The following is a 16,191-nucleotide window of genomic DNA, read 5'->3' as shown; positions in this document are numbered from 1 at the left end:
ACACTCCTACTTGTCATTCAGTGACCACAGCTCCCATTTCTCTGGGAGGTATTCCTGGGTGGAATTTCTGGGTCATGGGGTGGAATCTGTTTAGCTTTGGAAGAAACTGCCTAACAATTTTCCCAAGTGGTGGAACCAATTGCAACTCCCACCAGCTGCAGGCGAGAGTTTAGCTTTTGTTTTTATCTTGCTCCATAAGTGCCTCTCCTGTAGGAGGTGCCCACTAAATGGCTGGGAATTAAATTGAAAACGTAGTTATCCATTTCCTTGAGAACTTTACTCCATCAAATATCTCGTTTGGATCTTCAGGCTCTCCTTCTCCCGGGACACAATGCTCTTTGCTTGCAAACTTGGACAGATCTCCTCTATTTGGAAGACACTCTGCCCCCACCTCCCTCAAGTTGCCACATTCTCTTCCCCGCTCTTCTCATCACAGTCTCTCAAGGAGAGGTTTCTCTTCCACCACCTCCTTCAGCCTTGCAATCAGCAAGGCAATGCAATAAGGCCCTTCAGGAGGCCCACCACGACCTGCTCATCTCCAAATCCACAGACCTTTACTCAACATCTATCCCCTTTTTGTCCCCAGCAAACTCACCCCTCTGTGGTTCTCGTCTTTTCTAGAATCACTTACCTTGCACCTTCTGGGGCTTTTGCATCTGCTTCTGTTCCTTTTTATTTAAGAAAACACTGCACCTTAAAACAGCTTCAGGAATCACCCAAAATAGAAACGTGCCCTTTTGTACCATCCTCTACTTTAAAAGACAAATAAGAGGAAGAACTGTTCCATGCAAATGTTAAGGCACTTGAGAGGACATTGTGTGAGTGGTAAGAACTTCACATTAAGGGAGAAAAAGCAGGAGAATATCTGTGCCACCCAGGGAGGGGGAAGGACTTCTCAAATTTAAAAGCACAAACTCTAAAGCAAAACAAACAAAAAACTTGATTATATGAAAACTAAGATGTTCTGTTCAAATAAGGACATAATGGGGACACTTTGGTTCCCAGATCCAGATCCTAGCTGTACAATGTCCTATGAATCCTTGAGCAAGTTACTCCACCTCTCTGTTCCTCAGTTTTCTCATCGATAAAATGGAGAGAATAGCATCTACCTATGGGCTGTTTGGAGTTTGAAATGAGTTAATATTTATAATCATTTAAAATAACACCTGACATGTGAGAAGAACTAAAGTAGTGTTTGTAAATACTGCATAGGATGGATGGTAGGAAAAAAGTGACCAGGGATTAATAGCTCACAGCTGTTCATTATGGGAGCCCCTAGGCACATGTGACTTTATTTTTTCCTTTTCCATTATGGTTTATTAGAGGATATTGAATATAGTTCCCTGTGCTATACAGTAGGACCTTGTTGTTTATCCATTCTATATATAATAATTTGCACCTGCTAATCCCAAACTCCTAATCCATCCCTCTCCTACCCCCTCTCTCCCTTGGCAGCCACAAATGTGTTCTCTATGACATGTGGCTATTTTTAATGGAAATGAATTAAAAGTAAATACAATTTAAAACTCAGCTCCTCACTCACACTGGCCATATTTCGAGAGCTCAATAGCCACATGCAGCTGATGGCTACCATATTGGGCAGCACTGATCAAGACTACAGGGGGGAATAGTCAACAACAATAACACAGCAACCCCTGCCAAGTGGGGGGATCGGGGGAGGGTTGGATTGGGAGTTTGGGACTAGAAGATGCAAACTATTATACGTAGACTGGGTAAACAACAAGGTACTACTGTATAGCACAGGGAACTATATTCAATATCCTTTAATAAACCATAATGAAAAAAATATGAAAAAGAATATATATATATATAACTGAATCACTTTGCTGTACAGCAGAAATTAACACAACTTTGTAAATCAACTATACTTCAATAAAAATAATAATAATAACCAAAACCAAAAATAACACAGCAACCCCAAGAGGAAAACAGGCAAAAAATGTGATCAGACAGGTTAGGGAAGAGAAGTCTGAAAAGCTAATCAGTAGATGACACGGTACTCAAAATCACTTGTAATCAGAAAGATGAAAATGAAAACAGTGAGTATCTCTGCATGCCTCTTAGAGGGGAAAAAATTAGAAAGGTGGTTAAGTCAAGGGTTAGTGGGATGTGGGGACAGAGGAACATCCTCCCCACTCATGGGGGCATGGCCACTCTGGAGGGTCATCGGCAGTGCCTAGTCCAGTTAAGTCCAGACCCACCGACAGTTATGCTCCCAGTCACCCACCTCAGGGAGACTTTCACTGGGTCTGTAAGGACTGAGTACGGGCATATTCACTCCATCGCCATCTGTGGAAGAGGATCTGGCGGCCGCCTGGTGTCTGTCCCTGGGGGATGGGGAGGTGGGATGTGACGGCTGTACCTAGGGAGCCTGGGGACCAGTGAGAGCCCCAGAATGCACGTCTGCTGTTCTGTTGTCATTGGCTGAAAACAGAGAACAAAGAATATTCCTAACTTCATGCCATTCGTGTAAATTTAAAATATATGCACTCAAAATAATACACGTTTTACAAGAATGCACTCCAATAAGACAAAATTAGACATATCAGTTGTCTCAGGGAAAAAGAATGAAAGTAGAATATGGAGATAAAAAGGAATGAATGGTGAATGAATGAACAAACAAACAAGAGAGGGGTATCGCACAGACCAAAGGTGAAGCTACGCCATGAACTGACAAAGTGATTATCTCAACTCTCTGCAATTGAGGGTTTAAAATAGGAATTTTAGAAATAGTTTTCCCAAGAGAAGCTGAAATCTAGGTGATATAAGAATGAACTTGAAGAAGATTTGAAAAATCTATGAATGGCAAGAATATAGACTGTACAGGCAGTAGTTCTGCTCCTAAATACTCATCTCAGGAAGATTGGACCCAATTCTATGAGGGAACGTGCTTCTTTTTTTAATTAAAAAAATATTTTTTATAGAAGTATAGTTGATTTACAGTGTTGTGTTAGTTTCAGGTGTACAGTAAAGTGAATCAGTTATACATATATATGTATGTATATACATTCTTACATATATACACACACACACACACACACACACACACACACACACATATATGTATTCTTTTTCAGATTCTTTTCCCTTATAGGTTATTACAAAATATTGAGTATAGTTCCCTGTGCTATACTGTAGGTCCTTGTTGTTTATCTATTTTATATATATAGTGTTTATATGTTAATCCCAAACTCCTAATTTATCCTTCTCCTTCCTTTCCCCTTTGGTAACCGTAAGTTTATTTTCTATGTCTGTGGATCTATTTTTGCTTTGTAAATAAGTTTATTTGTATCATTTTTTAGATTCCACATATAAGTGATGTCATATTATGTCATATGATATTTGTCTTTCTCTGTCTGGCTTACTTCAGTTAGTGTGATAATCTCTGGGTCCATCCATGTTGCTGAAAATGGCATTATTTCATTCTTTTTTATGGCTGAGTAATATTCCATTGTGTATATGTTCCACATCTTCTTAATCCATGCATCTGTCGATGGACATTTAGGTTGCTTCCATATCTTGGCTATTGTAAATAGTGTGGGCAGGTGCTTCTTCTAACCAGAGGTCAGGGGTTTGACGACACCCCCCCTCCTCTCCCCTGTTTTCCAACCACGCTAACATCTCCTTCTCATTCTCCTGTCCCCTGCCCCTCCCTCTCATCTGGTAACTTCACTCTTCACCATAAGGTCTCTCCAGCCCCAGGGCCTTTGCACATGTTCTCCTCCTCACCCACCTGGCACATAGTGGTTGCTCCTCTGCAAATATTTTTTGACATTCTGACTTCCAGCCAGCTAGAGAAAAATCTAGCTCCTTCTTACACTTAGGTTAGTGGAGGTATAAAATTGGCTGAGGTCCCAGGAGAGGGTAAGTGGGTGTGGTGGAGTTTACCAGGGGCAGCAGTCTGGGGCTCTCACTGGGCTCTAGGCTCCCTAGATGCAGCAAAGCCAGACTCAGGATACAGGCACCACATGTTAGCTGTGTGACTGTGGGCAAGTAGATAACCCCTCAGTGTCTCAGTTCCCCTGTCAATGAACTGAGTGTAGAGTATTCACCTGGTAAAGATGCTGAGGCATAAAATGAGACCTCAGTATGTAAGGCCATTAGCATATAACCTGGCAAAGAGAATAAACTCAATGAATGTTCGTTCCTTGATCAGTCAGTTCTAGTATAACTTAGGGGCAAGTAACAAAATAAAAATTTAAATGATGATGATGATGATGATAGCAAACATTTATATAGAACTGAGTAAATTCCAAGCACAGTGCTAAGCATATCACCTAAATTCCCACACCTATAAAGGGAAGTACTATGATCATCCCCATTCTACAGCTCAGGAAACTGAGGCACAGAGAAGTTGAGTATCTTGCCCAAGGCCACACAGCTAGTGATTGGCAGAACTGGGATTTGAACCAGGGCTCTCTGGCTCTTAACTGCTAGGAAGAGTGTTTGTTATCCACATTACAAGAAGTCTGCAGGCTGGGAGCTTGGTTGCAGTGTTGGTTCTGCAGCTCAGCAATGTCTCCAAGGAATCCTTTCCATCTTTCCACTCTGCCATCTTCAGTGTAAGGACTTTTCTTGGTAACCTTTACTACCCACAGTTCCAAGATGTCTACCCAGCCATGCTGTGTAGGCACAAAAGCATCTGGCCAAAGAAGAGGAAGGTCTGTCTCCTGCCCTGTGACTCTTCTCAAAGAAGGGAAACTCTTTCCCAGAAGCACCCAGCAGACTTTCACTCAGATCCTGTTAAGCACAAGACTGGGTCATGTGACCAGTGCTCCCATTGCAAGGAATCCTGGGAGAAAGAGACTATTGGGTATTTTCTGCCTCTTTGATGGAAGGTGTGCTCCATTAGCAAGGGAGGGGGTGGGATTGTCTATCAAGTAGACAACCATCTGTGGCTTCCCTGATTGTTTCCTAGTTTAAGACAAGTCCTGTCATCTACACAGCCTTCCATCTCTTCTGGAATATAGTCTATTAGTTATCACTATGCTTTCCTACATTTCACTTCATTATTTATTCATTCATTCATTCAACAAACATTTATTGAGTACCTACTCTATGCTAGGCACAGTTTTAGGTCCTGGGGATACAGCTGTGAGCAAAACAGATGAAAATTCCTGCCCTAGTGGGGGTACATGCTAGAGCAACACCATCCAATGGAACTTTCTACAATGATGGAAATGTTCTTTGTATGCGACTTTCCACATGTGGCTGTGGAGCACTTAAAAGTCGACTGAGGAACTGAAGTTCTCACTTAATTTAAATTAAATTAATTATATATTTAAATAGTTATGTGTAAGTGTGACTAATGTGACTGAGGAACTGAATGTCTAATTTAGTTATAAATGTATATTTAAATAACTATGTGTAGCTAATGGTTACTGTATCAGGCAGCATGGTTCTAAAGGCCAAGGGATACATCATCAACTTTTCTCTCTTGACACATAAACATACTCAGTTCTCTTCCACCCTAAAAAGACTCTCTTCTCATACCCAGGCTCTTGTTTCCAGTTCCCCTCCTCTTGTTCTCTCCAGCCATCAACCATGGCGAGACTCCCCAGTGTGTAATGGATGCTTTTCATCCCTTGCATCTTACTCATTTCTGTGCTGCCCTGGAGACCAATGACCTCTCCTTTCTCAAAACGCTTTTGAACTTGACCCTCAGGGATGACACTCTTCTGCCAGGTCTCCTCCTGACTCTGTAACATCTCCCTCTTTTTCACCAATATCTTTCCTCTACTTGTCTCTTTTTTTTTTTTTTTTTTGCCCTTCCCCAACATTCCATTGGGGATTCTTGGCTTTTTTCATTTTATCCATCTACCCTGGGATATCTGGTCTACCATAACCCTACCCTCGACCACTCCTGACGCATTCACCAAATATGCATTGAGTACCTGCTGCGTCATGAAAGGTGCTGCAGGTACTACCAAAAAAAAGTCTCTGTACAGTCGTAGAGAACAAACGTATGGACACCAAGGGAGTGGGATGAATTGGGAGATTGGGATTGACATATATACACTAATATGTATAAAATAGATAACTAATGAGAACCCGCTGTATAGCACAGGGAACTCCACTTTGCTGTACAGTAGAAACTAACACAACATTGTAAAACAACTATACCCCAATAAAAAATAGTCTCTGACCTCCTGGAGCTGATATTCTAGAAGAGGAGGTGAATAATATATACAACTTAATAAACAATATAATTCCAGAGAGTGAAGGTTCTCTTTATCTGGAGGGGACATGGAAATCCTCCCTGAGAAGAAAAATTTGAGCTGCAATCTGAAGGATTTGAAGAGGGCCAGCTAAGAAAAGAGGGAGAGAGTTGACGGGATGGGGCAAGTGTTTGAAGTAGAAGAGATGGCCAACATATCACTCCCATGGTGGAAAGGAGGATTTCCCATTGGAAGAACAGAAAGCCAAAGTGTCTGGAGTATAGCACAGAGCAGTCAGTGGGAGTAAAGTCACACAAGGTCTTATGGTCACGCTACAGTTTGGATTTTATTCTAAGCCTGATAGAAGCCCCTGGAAGGTTTTAATGAGGGAATTACAGAAAACTGGCTTCCCAAACTTAACGTGTCCACAATCCAGGTCTTGATCTTCCCCCAAACCACCCCCTTCCTCCATCGTCCCCATCTCAGTTGACAACTCCATCCTTCAGGTAGCCCAGTCTTAATCCCTCTCTCCCACCACATTCTTCATCCTTCCATTCGAAGCCCTGGTGGCTGCCGTATTGTTCTCCATAGTGCTTCACACTATCTGACATACCGTATATTTTCCCAATGTCACTTTTTAAAAAATTTTTATTTATTTATTTTTGCATCTTTATTGGAGTATAATTGCTTTACAATGGTGTGTTAGTTTCTGCTTTATAACAAAGTGAATCAGTTATACATATACATATGTTCCCAGGACAGAAAGCCCAGAGATAAACCCATGCACAGATGGTCACCTTATCTTTGATAAAGGAGGCAGGAATGTACAGTGGAGAAAGGACAGCCTCTTCAATAAGTGGTACTGGGAAAACTGGACAGGTACATGTCAAAGTATGAGATTAGAACACTCCTTAACACCATACACAAAAATAAGCTCAAAATGGATTAAAGACCTAAATGTAAGGCCAGAAACTATCAAACTCTTAGAGAAAAACATAGGCAGAACACTCTATGACATTAATCACAGCAAGATCCTTTTTGACCCATTGTCACTTTGTTCATGGTGGCATCCTCAGGTCCTACCTGAGTGGCTGGTGCATAGCAGGTACTCAATAAACCCTGGTTGAATAAATGGACCACTTGGTGTCCCAGTCATAATCAGAAAGCCATTCTTCCCCTCCCTTTCTTTCCCACCATTGCCCCCACCCCATCCAACAAGCCACGTGAGGTAGAAAACGGGTTCAGGAGTCCTGGGGCCCTGGGTTCACATTCTTACTTGGTGGTGTGGACCTCCATGCATTAGTAACTTATCTGGGCTTCAGTTTCCTCCTCTGTAAAATGGGACTCATCCTGCTGACTGCTGGGATGCAGGGAGGACTTGATGAGCCCTGGCAAGTTTCCTGGTGCACAGCAGTCAATGGCAGCTATATATAAATTGGGGCCTCCTTTGTACTCCCACTGCCTTTGTCCTAGTTCTAGCCCTCATTACGCCGGTCGGCTCTTGTGGCTGCCTCCTAATTCCTCCCTCCATCACCACCAATCTGTCCTTTCAGCTGTCAGGCTTGTCCTCCTCACGCCAACCCTAATCACATCCCTCCCCTGCTCCAAAACCTTACATGACCCTACTGTCCACACGACAAGACCCACCTTCTCTGCCTCTGGTTTCCCCCCACCACATATCCCGAGGGAAGCCTTCTGCCTCTGCAGGACATTCTCGGCCTGAGAAGCCTTCCCCCTCCTCCTGTTCTCCTCCTAAATCCTTGTCATCCATCCAGGGAGGGGGTCTGGAGATAGTACACCTTGGGTGCCAGCTAAGATTGCAGTGGGCAGGAGGGAGGTTGGATTGTCTGCATTTCAGAGGCTCAGAGAAGTTAGGGCAAAGGCCATGTAATGAGAAAATTCAGGGTCAGGGTTTAACTCCAGGTTAAGATTTTGTAACATTTTGTGCTGTGCTGCCTCTTCAGACTTGGGCTCCACAATCACGCTGTCCCCAGCCCTCCTGTCTGTATTCATTTCCTCCTTGTTCCTGCCTCCTACGGCCCTGGAGCCAAAAGGACTTGAATCTCTCACCCACTTACTTGTATGGTCATCTAAGGGCAGAGCTGAGTTCATCTCAGCTTTATCCTTGTGTCCAGTACAACTGGGTCTAAACCCATCATCTCTCACCTGGACCAGGGCAGTCACCTCCCCTCTAGTCTCCCAGCTCCTGGCCTTGACCCCCAGAGGGGTCTTTTTTTTTTTTTTTTTTTTGCGGTACGCGGGCCTCTCACTGTTGTGGCCTCTCCTGTTGCGGAGCACAGGCTCTGGACGTGCAGGCTCAGCGGCCATGGATCATGGGCCCAGCCGCTCCGCAGCACGTGGGATCTTCCCGGACCGGGGCACGAACCCATGTTCCCTGCATCGGCAGGCGGACTCTCAACCACTGCACCACCAGGGAAGCCCCGGGGTCTTATTTTAATACAAGTCAGATCATGTCTCTTCAGTGCTCAGAACCTTCCATGGCTCCTACTTCACTCAGAGCAAAAGCCGAAGTCCTCACCGTGGCCCACAAGGCCCTGCACCATCCACCCCATCACCCCCCAGGCCTCATCTCCTCCCACTGTCACCCTGGCTTACTCAGTTCCAGCCACATTAGCCTCCTTGCTGTTCCTCACATGTACCTTTACACTGACTGTCCCTCTGCCTAGAGTTTTCCTCTGACATATTCCTGTGGCTCACTTCACACCTTTATCCCACTGACTCTTTCTCCATAACTGAGCTGTGTGGTCCATTCACCACTGACCACGTGTAGCCATTGAGCACCTGAGCTGAGATGTGCCATAAGTGTAGAATATGCACCAAGATTTCAAAGGCATACGCCAAAGGAAAGAATGTATAAAATGTCTTGAGAATAATCTTTCATATTGATTGCCTGTTGAAATGATAATGCTTCTGATACACCAGGTTAAAGAAACTATATTTATTAAAATTAATTTTACCTGTTTCTTTTGACTCTTAATGTAGCTACTGGAAAACTTTAAATTTCACACATGGCTCTTCTTGTTTTTTCCTTTTTTTTTCCGTTTTTCTTTTCTTTTTTTTTAATTGAAGTATAGTTGACTTACAATGTTGTGTTAATTTCTGCTATACAGCAAAGTGATTCACTTATACGTATATATACATTCTCTTTTTTTATATTCTTTTCCATTATGGTTTATCATAGGATATTGAATATAGTTCTCCGTGCTGTACAGTAGGACCTTGTTGTTCATCCATTCTATATATGAAAGCTTACATCTGCTAACCCCAGCCTCCCACTCCATCCCTCCCTCACCCCCTCCCCCTTGGCAACCACCAGTCTGTTCTCTATGTCCAACACATGGCTCTTCTTAAAGTTCTACTGGGCAATGCTGGTCTGAACATCCTTAACTCTGAACTACTTCCCTGCCAGGCAGGAAAGAGCAGTTGGCCTTTACCAATTGATATGTGTGTCATCACTCCCCTCACCCTGCCCCACGCTACCAGTGCACGCCCTTCTCTGCACTGCTTTTCTCCCTTGTACTCATCACCCTGACATCTGGCATATTTACTGCATTTATTCTCAGCCTCCCCCATGCAAACAGGGATTCCTATGACTCGTGTCCCCAGGACCTAGACAGGGCCTGGCACATTGTAGGTGCCCAGTTAATGTTTGTGAAGTGAGTGAGTGAAAACTCAACAGATGCTTGTCCTTTCCTGTGCCTGCCCTCACCAATGGCTTTTACCTGCCAAGAAGGAAGAAAGTGAAACAGACTGGTGATCTATAGGATGGAGTTTTAGGAATGCTAGTGAATATCGAAAAGTTGGGAGAGGAAATGAAAAATAGAATTGAATGAATGAAAAGTTCTTTGGGGTTGCATGGCATGGCCCCCACCTATACTTCAGCTTCATGGCACCATCCAAATCCCCACCATGCACCATCTCATTCTTTGAATTTGCCAAGCTCCTTCCCACCCCAGGCTCTCTGTCTCTGCCATTCCGTCAGCCTGGAAAGTTCTTCCCCCACGGACCAGATTCCTCCTCCTCTTCCATGAGCCCTCAGCTTGAGATGGGGTCCTCCCTGGGTCCCAGACGAGTTAACACTACCTGCTGTGTGCCCTCAGAGCTCTTGTTTGCCCCCTTCTCTCTCTAAGAATGCATGACAACTGTGACGGATTCATTCTCTATGTGCCTTTTCTGGTTAAACATTTTTCTCCCACATCAGCTCCGTGGGGCAAGGAGAACCTCAGGTATTGCTTTGCCCAGCACACAGGACGTGTTCGGATATGCATTTGTTGATGGTGGAAAAGGAGGTCAGCCCAACCTGATAGACCCGTCTCTGCTCTAGGAATAGTTGGGCACACCCCTGTCTTAGTTTGGTGTGCCTCCATATTGACCCTGAAACAAGGATTCACGTGCAAGTAGTTCATCTGGGAAGTGACTCCAGAAGTGTGGGTGGGGGACAAGGGTGGGGAGACAAGGAAGAATGAAGGGTCAAGCAGGTTACCCGCTGCGGGCAGCTGGGCTCAGCCTCTCTGGGAGCCTGTGTAGAACTCACACCTCAGAGGATCTGGGAGGAGGAGCAAGGGAGCTGGGGAATTCATCCACCTACTCCCAGCAATCTTTGGTGGAGGGCTGCTCTCACAGGGGAATTCACTCCCTGGGCCTGTCTCAGCTTCAAAGGAAGTCCTGAGACAAAGGCGTGCCAATATTGGTTATTTACAGATGCAGATACTGGTTGTCTCAAAGACAAAGAGATGTACTATATATAAAATAGATAATCACCAAGGACCTACTGTATAGCACAGGGAACTCTACTCAATATTCTATAATAATCTATATGGGAAAAGAATCTGAAAAAGAATGGATGTATGTATATGTATAACTGAATCGCTTTGCTGTACACCTGAAGCTAACACAACATTGAAAATCAACTATATTCCAAAATAAAATAAAAATTAAATTTAAAAAAAGACAAAGATGGGACTTCCCTGGTGGCACAGTGGTTAAGAATCTGCCTGCCAATGCAGGGGACACAGGTTCGAGCCCTGGTCCGGGAAGATCCCACATGCCGCAGAGCAGCTAAGCCCATGTGCCACAACTACTGAGCCTGTGCTCTAGAGCCCGCGAGCCACAACTACTGAGCCTGCGTGCCACAACTACTGAGCCCATGTGCACAACTACTGAAGCCCGCATGCCTAGAGCCCACGCTCCACAACAAGAGAAGCCACCGCAAGGAGAAGCCCGCGCACCGCAACAAAGAGTAGCCCCTGCTCACCGCAACTAGAGAAAGCCCACACACAGCAACGAAGACCCAACGCAGCCAAAAATAAATAAATAAATAAATAGATAGATAGATTTTAAAAGACAAAGAGATGTAGATTCTGGGTATTCACAGATGCAGATATGGTTGTTCAAAGTAAAAGTCGTAAGATCCAGATCCCTGGACAAAACTGAAGACACCCCCAAATTATTTGCGTGGTCTCCCTCCTCTTAACCACAGAGCCCTCTGTTTTTCAGCATTTCTTGCCCATCATGTGAGGCTCCAGCAACAACCTCTCCTGTGGCGTAGTTCCATGGTGGTTCCTACTACATTTCTTATTCAGGAAACGCATCTGGGGGTTCCTTGGGTTGAGGAGGGTCTCTTGGACCCCTTTTCTCACCAGCAATACTTTTTACAAATGAGGTCTTAGGATGGGGTCTTTATGGGGGGCTTTCTACAGGAGGGTCCTCTCACCTTTCACCGTGATTATTACTCACCTGTATTTACAGGAGTGACTTTTTGCCCTGAGGTTCGGGGTCTGTAGCCCCCTTCTGGAGCTGATGTCAGCTGGTCCACCCCAGCAGGGCTACACCCATTTTTTGGGCTGTTTGAGTAGCTTAGTACACTTCCTGTGTTCTGGGCACAATGCCAAACACTTCACATGTATCAATTCATTTAATCCTCACACCCCTTTGATGTGTAGGTACTGTTGTGATCCCTGTTACACAAAAGGGGGAACTGAGGCATGGAGAGGGGAAGTAACTTGCTCGAGGTCACCCAGCTGAGAAGTGGCATAGCTGAGATTTCAACCCATGCTGGCTGGGATCTTAACACTAAACTGCTTTCTTGCCAGTTGGTAAAGAGACCTGAGCCCCAAAGGATCTGCCACTCCCCCGGTCCTTCCCCCAGAGCCTCCCAGCCTCCCCAGTATCCATCCTGATTGTGAGCTGCAAAATACACTGAAAGTCACCCCAACCAGGTGCCACAGGAAGCTTCTGTTCTTCTCAGCCTAATGTTTATTGAGTATCATCAACCATACACCTATTTGGGGTCTTGGTAAATCATCTTTTATCCTGTGAAGCAGGTACTATTAACACTGTTTTACAGGTGACAAAACTGAGGCCCAGCAATGTAAAGTCACCTGCCTGTGGTCACCCAGCCAATATACCACAACATCGAACCCCCGCCCACCTGTCTGACCCTGAAACCCACCTTCTGCTTTCTGTTCTGGCTTCTTTCTTCCAGCATCTTGGCAACAGTTGGGACGGAGTTTGACCTAAGAACGCTGAGGGCAGTTCGAGTGCTGCGGCCGCTCAAGCTGGTGTCTGGAATCCCAAGTGCGTGAGTTTCCAACCGTGACCAGGGGTCTGCTCAGGGGTCCCTCGAGCCCTTGGTTTCCCCTCTGCATAGCGTGTCACAGGAACCCTTGGGTGCTTCCCCAGCCTGGGTCAGGGCAGCCTCCACTTTGGGGAAGTCCCTCAGGGGACTCCCCACCAGGCACCTGGCTGCAGGTCTGGATGAGCTCCTGAAAGCCAGCCAGGAGCCTCACCCATCACCACAGCACCCATTTATTGAGCATTTCTCTATCAGGAGCCATGGTAAGCGCCACCCAGGTCCTCATACTCACAACCCTGTGAAGTCGATAATGCTCATATCTCCATTTTACAGATGGGGAAACTGAAGCTCAGGGCAGCTGAATAATTTGAGCAAAGTCACGTGGCTGAGAATGGCAGAATTAGGAGTTAGCCAGTCTGACCCCAAGCCTGGTAACACTGCTGGCAATGGGCGTTACCATTCATTGAGTGCCTACTGTGTACCGGGCACAGCAGAAAGAGCTTTTTGTGTATTATCTTGGTTCAGCCTCACAATCACCCAGTGAACCCATTTTACAGATGAAAAGGTGGAGGCTCAGAAAGGTCAAATGACTCACCTGAGTTCTTAAAGCTTGACAGCAATGAGCTCCAAAGTCTATACTCGTTCCATGCTATTTTCTCATCCTCCAGGGATACTTCTACTCCAGATCCTTTGGGGGTTGCTGCATTATACAGGGTCAGGATTAGGTTCAGCTGGAAAAAACAAAAGAAAAACAGAACAAAACAGGGCTAAACTTTTTCTGTCCTACTGCCTCAGTAGTAGTAGTAGTAATAATAATAATAATTCCTATTTTTTAACATCGTTATTGGAGTATAATTGCTTTACAATGTTGTGTTAGTTTCTGCTGTATAACAAAGTGAATCAGCTATACGCATACATGTATCCCCATATCCCCTGTCTCCTGCGTCTCCCTCCCACCCTCCCTATCCTCCCCCTCTAGGTGGTCACAAAGCACCGAGCTGATCTCCCTGTGCTATTATTTTTTATTTATAAGCACTTACTATGTACCAGGCACTGTTCTAAGTATTTGACATTTCTTTAACTCATTAATCCTCACAACAAGCCTGTGAAGTAGGTTCTGTTATTACCACCATTTTACGTCTCATTAGCTTCGTTCTTCAGGTTCATTGCCATCCAGATTTAAAGAGTAAGATTTTCCAGATAACCACCAGCAGGGTCTTTTTGTTAGAAAGAAGGCACTTCTACTCAGGTGTCTGCAAGATTCCAGTGGGTGCCTACGTCATAGTAAATCAAGGGCCATCCCAAAGCTAATGCTAATAAGAATTTTTGTTTAATGACCACCTATGATGTGCCAGGGACTTTGCTAGATATGAACCCTCTCATTTAATCCTGAGAGGGAGGTGCTATTCTAATCCCCATTTACAGACGAAGAAACCAAGGTTCAGAATGGGAACGTGACTTGCTCAAGATCACTTTGCTAGTCAGGAGATGACTAAGGTTCCCTAGAAGCAGATTTAGATAGGTGTTCAGATGCACTTGCTTTATTGGGGGAGTGCTGTCAGGAGAGAGAGAATGAGGGCAGCAGGACAGGGTAGCAGAAGGATCTGAACAAGGATGCAGTCTCAGCCGGATCCTGCAGGGAGCTCTGGGTGTAAATAGCGTCAGTGTTGTTTCCCACTTGAGGCAACAGGCTGGTCTTTTGTACTTCTGTGGTCAGTTATTGGGGGTGGAAGGTGGGGAAGCGATAGCCTTCCAGGTGAGGAGCTTTTGATAACCAAGGGCAATTCTATGAAAAGAGGGGCATCTGGGAGCCGTTAGCAGCAAATGCCCACAGCAGCTGGAGGGAGGGTCTACCAACAGCAAAGGAGATCTGGCCTGGGCATCAACTTCAGACAGTGTCCAGAGCCTTAGCCACTCTGCCACGTGCATCACCCTTACATTTTGGACCCCTTGGAGTAGCATAGTCCCCCTGTGGTCTCCACCCATCAGGAGGTGCTAATCATGGGCCATGGGAAGTTCTTCTCATCAAGAAGCAAGACCCAAGCTATATGTTTGAATCCTCATTTTAACCATAGACTTCTCTAAACATACAGAACAGTGGTCACAAACGGAGGATTTGACATCATTCCGACCTGGATTCAAATCCTGGCCCTGTTATTTATCATGCCCTAAGGTGAATCATGACATCCGCTGAGCTTTGCTTCCCACCTCTGTAAAATGGGGATAATTTTACACGTGCGCCTGCCTCATGGGGTTGTTGCTAAAAGCCAATGAAATAATGTCTGGTTTCTCAGGGTTGAAACTAGGACATTGACTGCTTTCCCAGGCAGAGCTGCAACTAGCGTATATGGCGCCTTTGTATGAATTAGGAAAAGACGCCCTCTCTTGGTGGAAAGAAGTTAGAAAAAGTCACCCCGCTCTGGGTGAAAGCCACCCAACAAGAATGGGGCTCAGAAAGCCATGAATTTCCACCTCTTTCTTGCCCAAAAGGTCATCAAATGGGACAGCCTATGTCCAATACTTTTAAAAATATTTTAAAGATAAAAAGTGGGGGGCTTCCCTGGTGGCGCAGTGGTTGAGAGTCTGCCTGCCGATGCAGGGGACACGGGTTCGTGCCCCAGTCTGGGAAGATCCCATGTGCCACGGAGCGGCTGGGCCTGTGAGCCATGGCCGCTGAGCCTGCATGTCCGGAGCCTGTGCTCTGCAATGGGAGAGGCCACAACAGTGAGAGGCCCGTGTACCGCAAAAAAAAAAAAAAAAAAAAAAAAAAAAAAGATAAAAAGTGGGGAATTCCCTGGCGGTCCAGTGGTTAGGACTCCGAGCTGTCACTGCCATAGTCCCGGGTTCAGTCCCTGCTTGGGGAACTAAGATCCCACAAGCCACACGGCGCGGCCAAAACAAAACCAAAAAAAAAAAGTGCTCTAAAATATTAGGAGGAATTTTTCCTATTATTATAACAAGCAGCCTCTGTGTCTTCCATCTATCTTCCCTCACTATCGCCCAGTCCCCAGCCTCCTGCGTGCTCTGGGTTCCCTCAGGAGGCATCTTGGGGGTGGGATTTTGGGGTGCCTTCTCACGGGCCTGTGGGGCCTCTCTCTCTGTGTCTCCCCAGGTTTACAAGTCGTCCTGAAGTCGATCATGAAGGCAATGATCCCCCTGCTGCAGATCGGCCTCCTCCTATTTTTCGCAATCCTTATTTTTGCAATCATAGGGTTAGAATTTTATATGGGAAAATTTCATACCACCTGCTTTGAAGAGGGCACAGGTAGGTCCGAGCAGCAGCATATTTTTTTCCCAACCTTCCTCCCCTATCTTTTCTCCCTTAGGGATAAGCTCCTGCAAGGGATCTACAGGGGTTTGCTTCTTTCTCCTGGAAGCTGGGAGAACCTCCTCCCAAAAGCACTGCAGGCAAGGCAG

The 16,191-nt window shown here is 45.3% G+C and overlaps 1 protein-coding gene across 3 annotated transcripts in view; it reads left to right on the top strand.

Annotated features, from left to right (window-relative positions):
* CACNA1A (calcium voltage-gated channel subunit alpha1 A) overlaps positions 1-16,191 on the top strand; it is a 238,334-nt gene that overhangs the window by 99,830 nt on the left and 122,313 nt on the right. For all 3 annotated transcript variants that reach the window (XM_060092233.1, XM_060092235.1, XM_060092236.1), the window contains exons 4-5: positions 12,685-12,776; positions 15,887-16,039. In XM_060092233.1, the coding sequence (XP_059948216.1) occupies positions 12,685-12,776; positions 15,887-16,039 (245 nt within the window). The remainder of the gene's footprint in view (positions 1-12,684; positions 12,777-15,886; positions 16,040-16,191) is intronic.

This window comes from Mesoplodon densirostris, chromosome 3 (assembly GCF_025265405.1).
Source record: "Mesoplodon densirostris isolate mMesDen1 chromosome 3, mMesDen1 primary haplotype, whole genome shotgun sequence".
Lineage (NCBI taxonomy): Eukaryota > Metazoa > Chordata > Mammalia > Artiodactyla > Ziphiidae > Mesoplodon > Mesoplodon densirostris.
The sequence above is the reverse complement of the archived record's forward strand: the minus strand, read 5'-3'. Positions and strand labels throughout refer to the sequence as shown.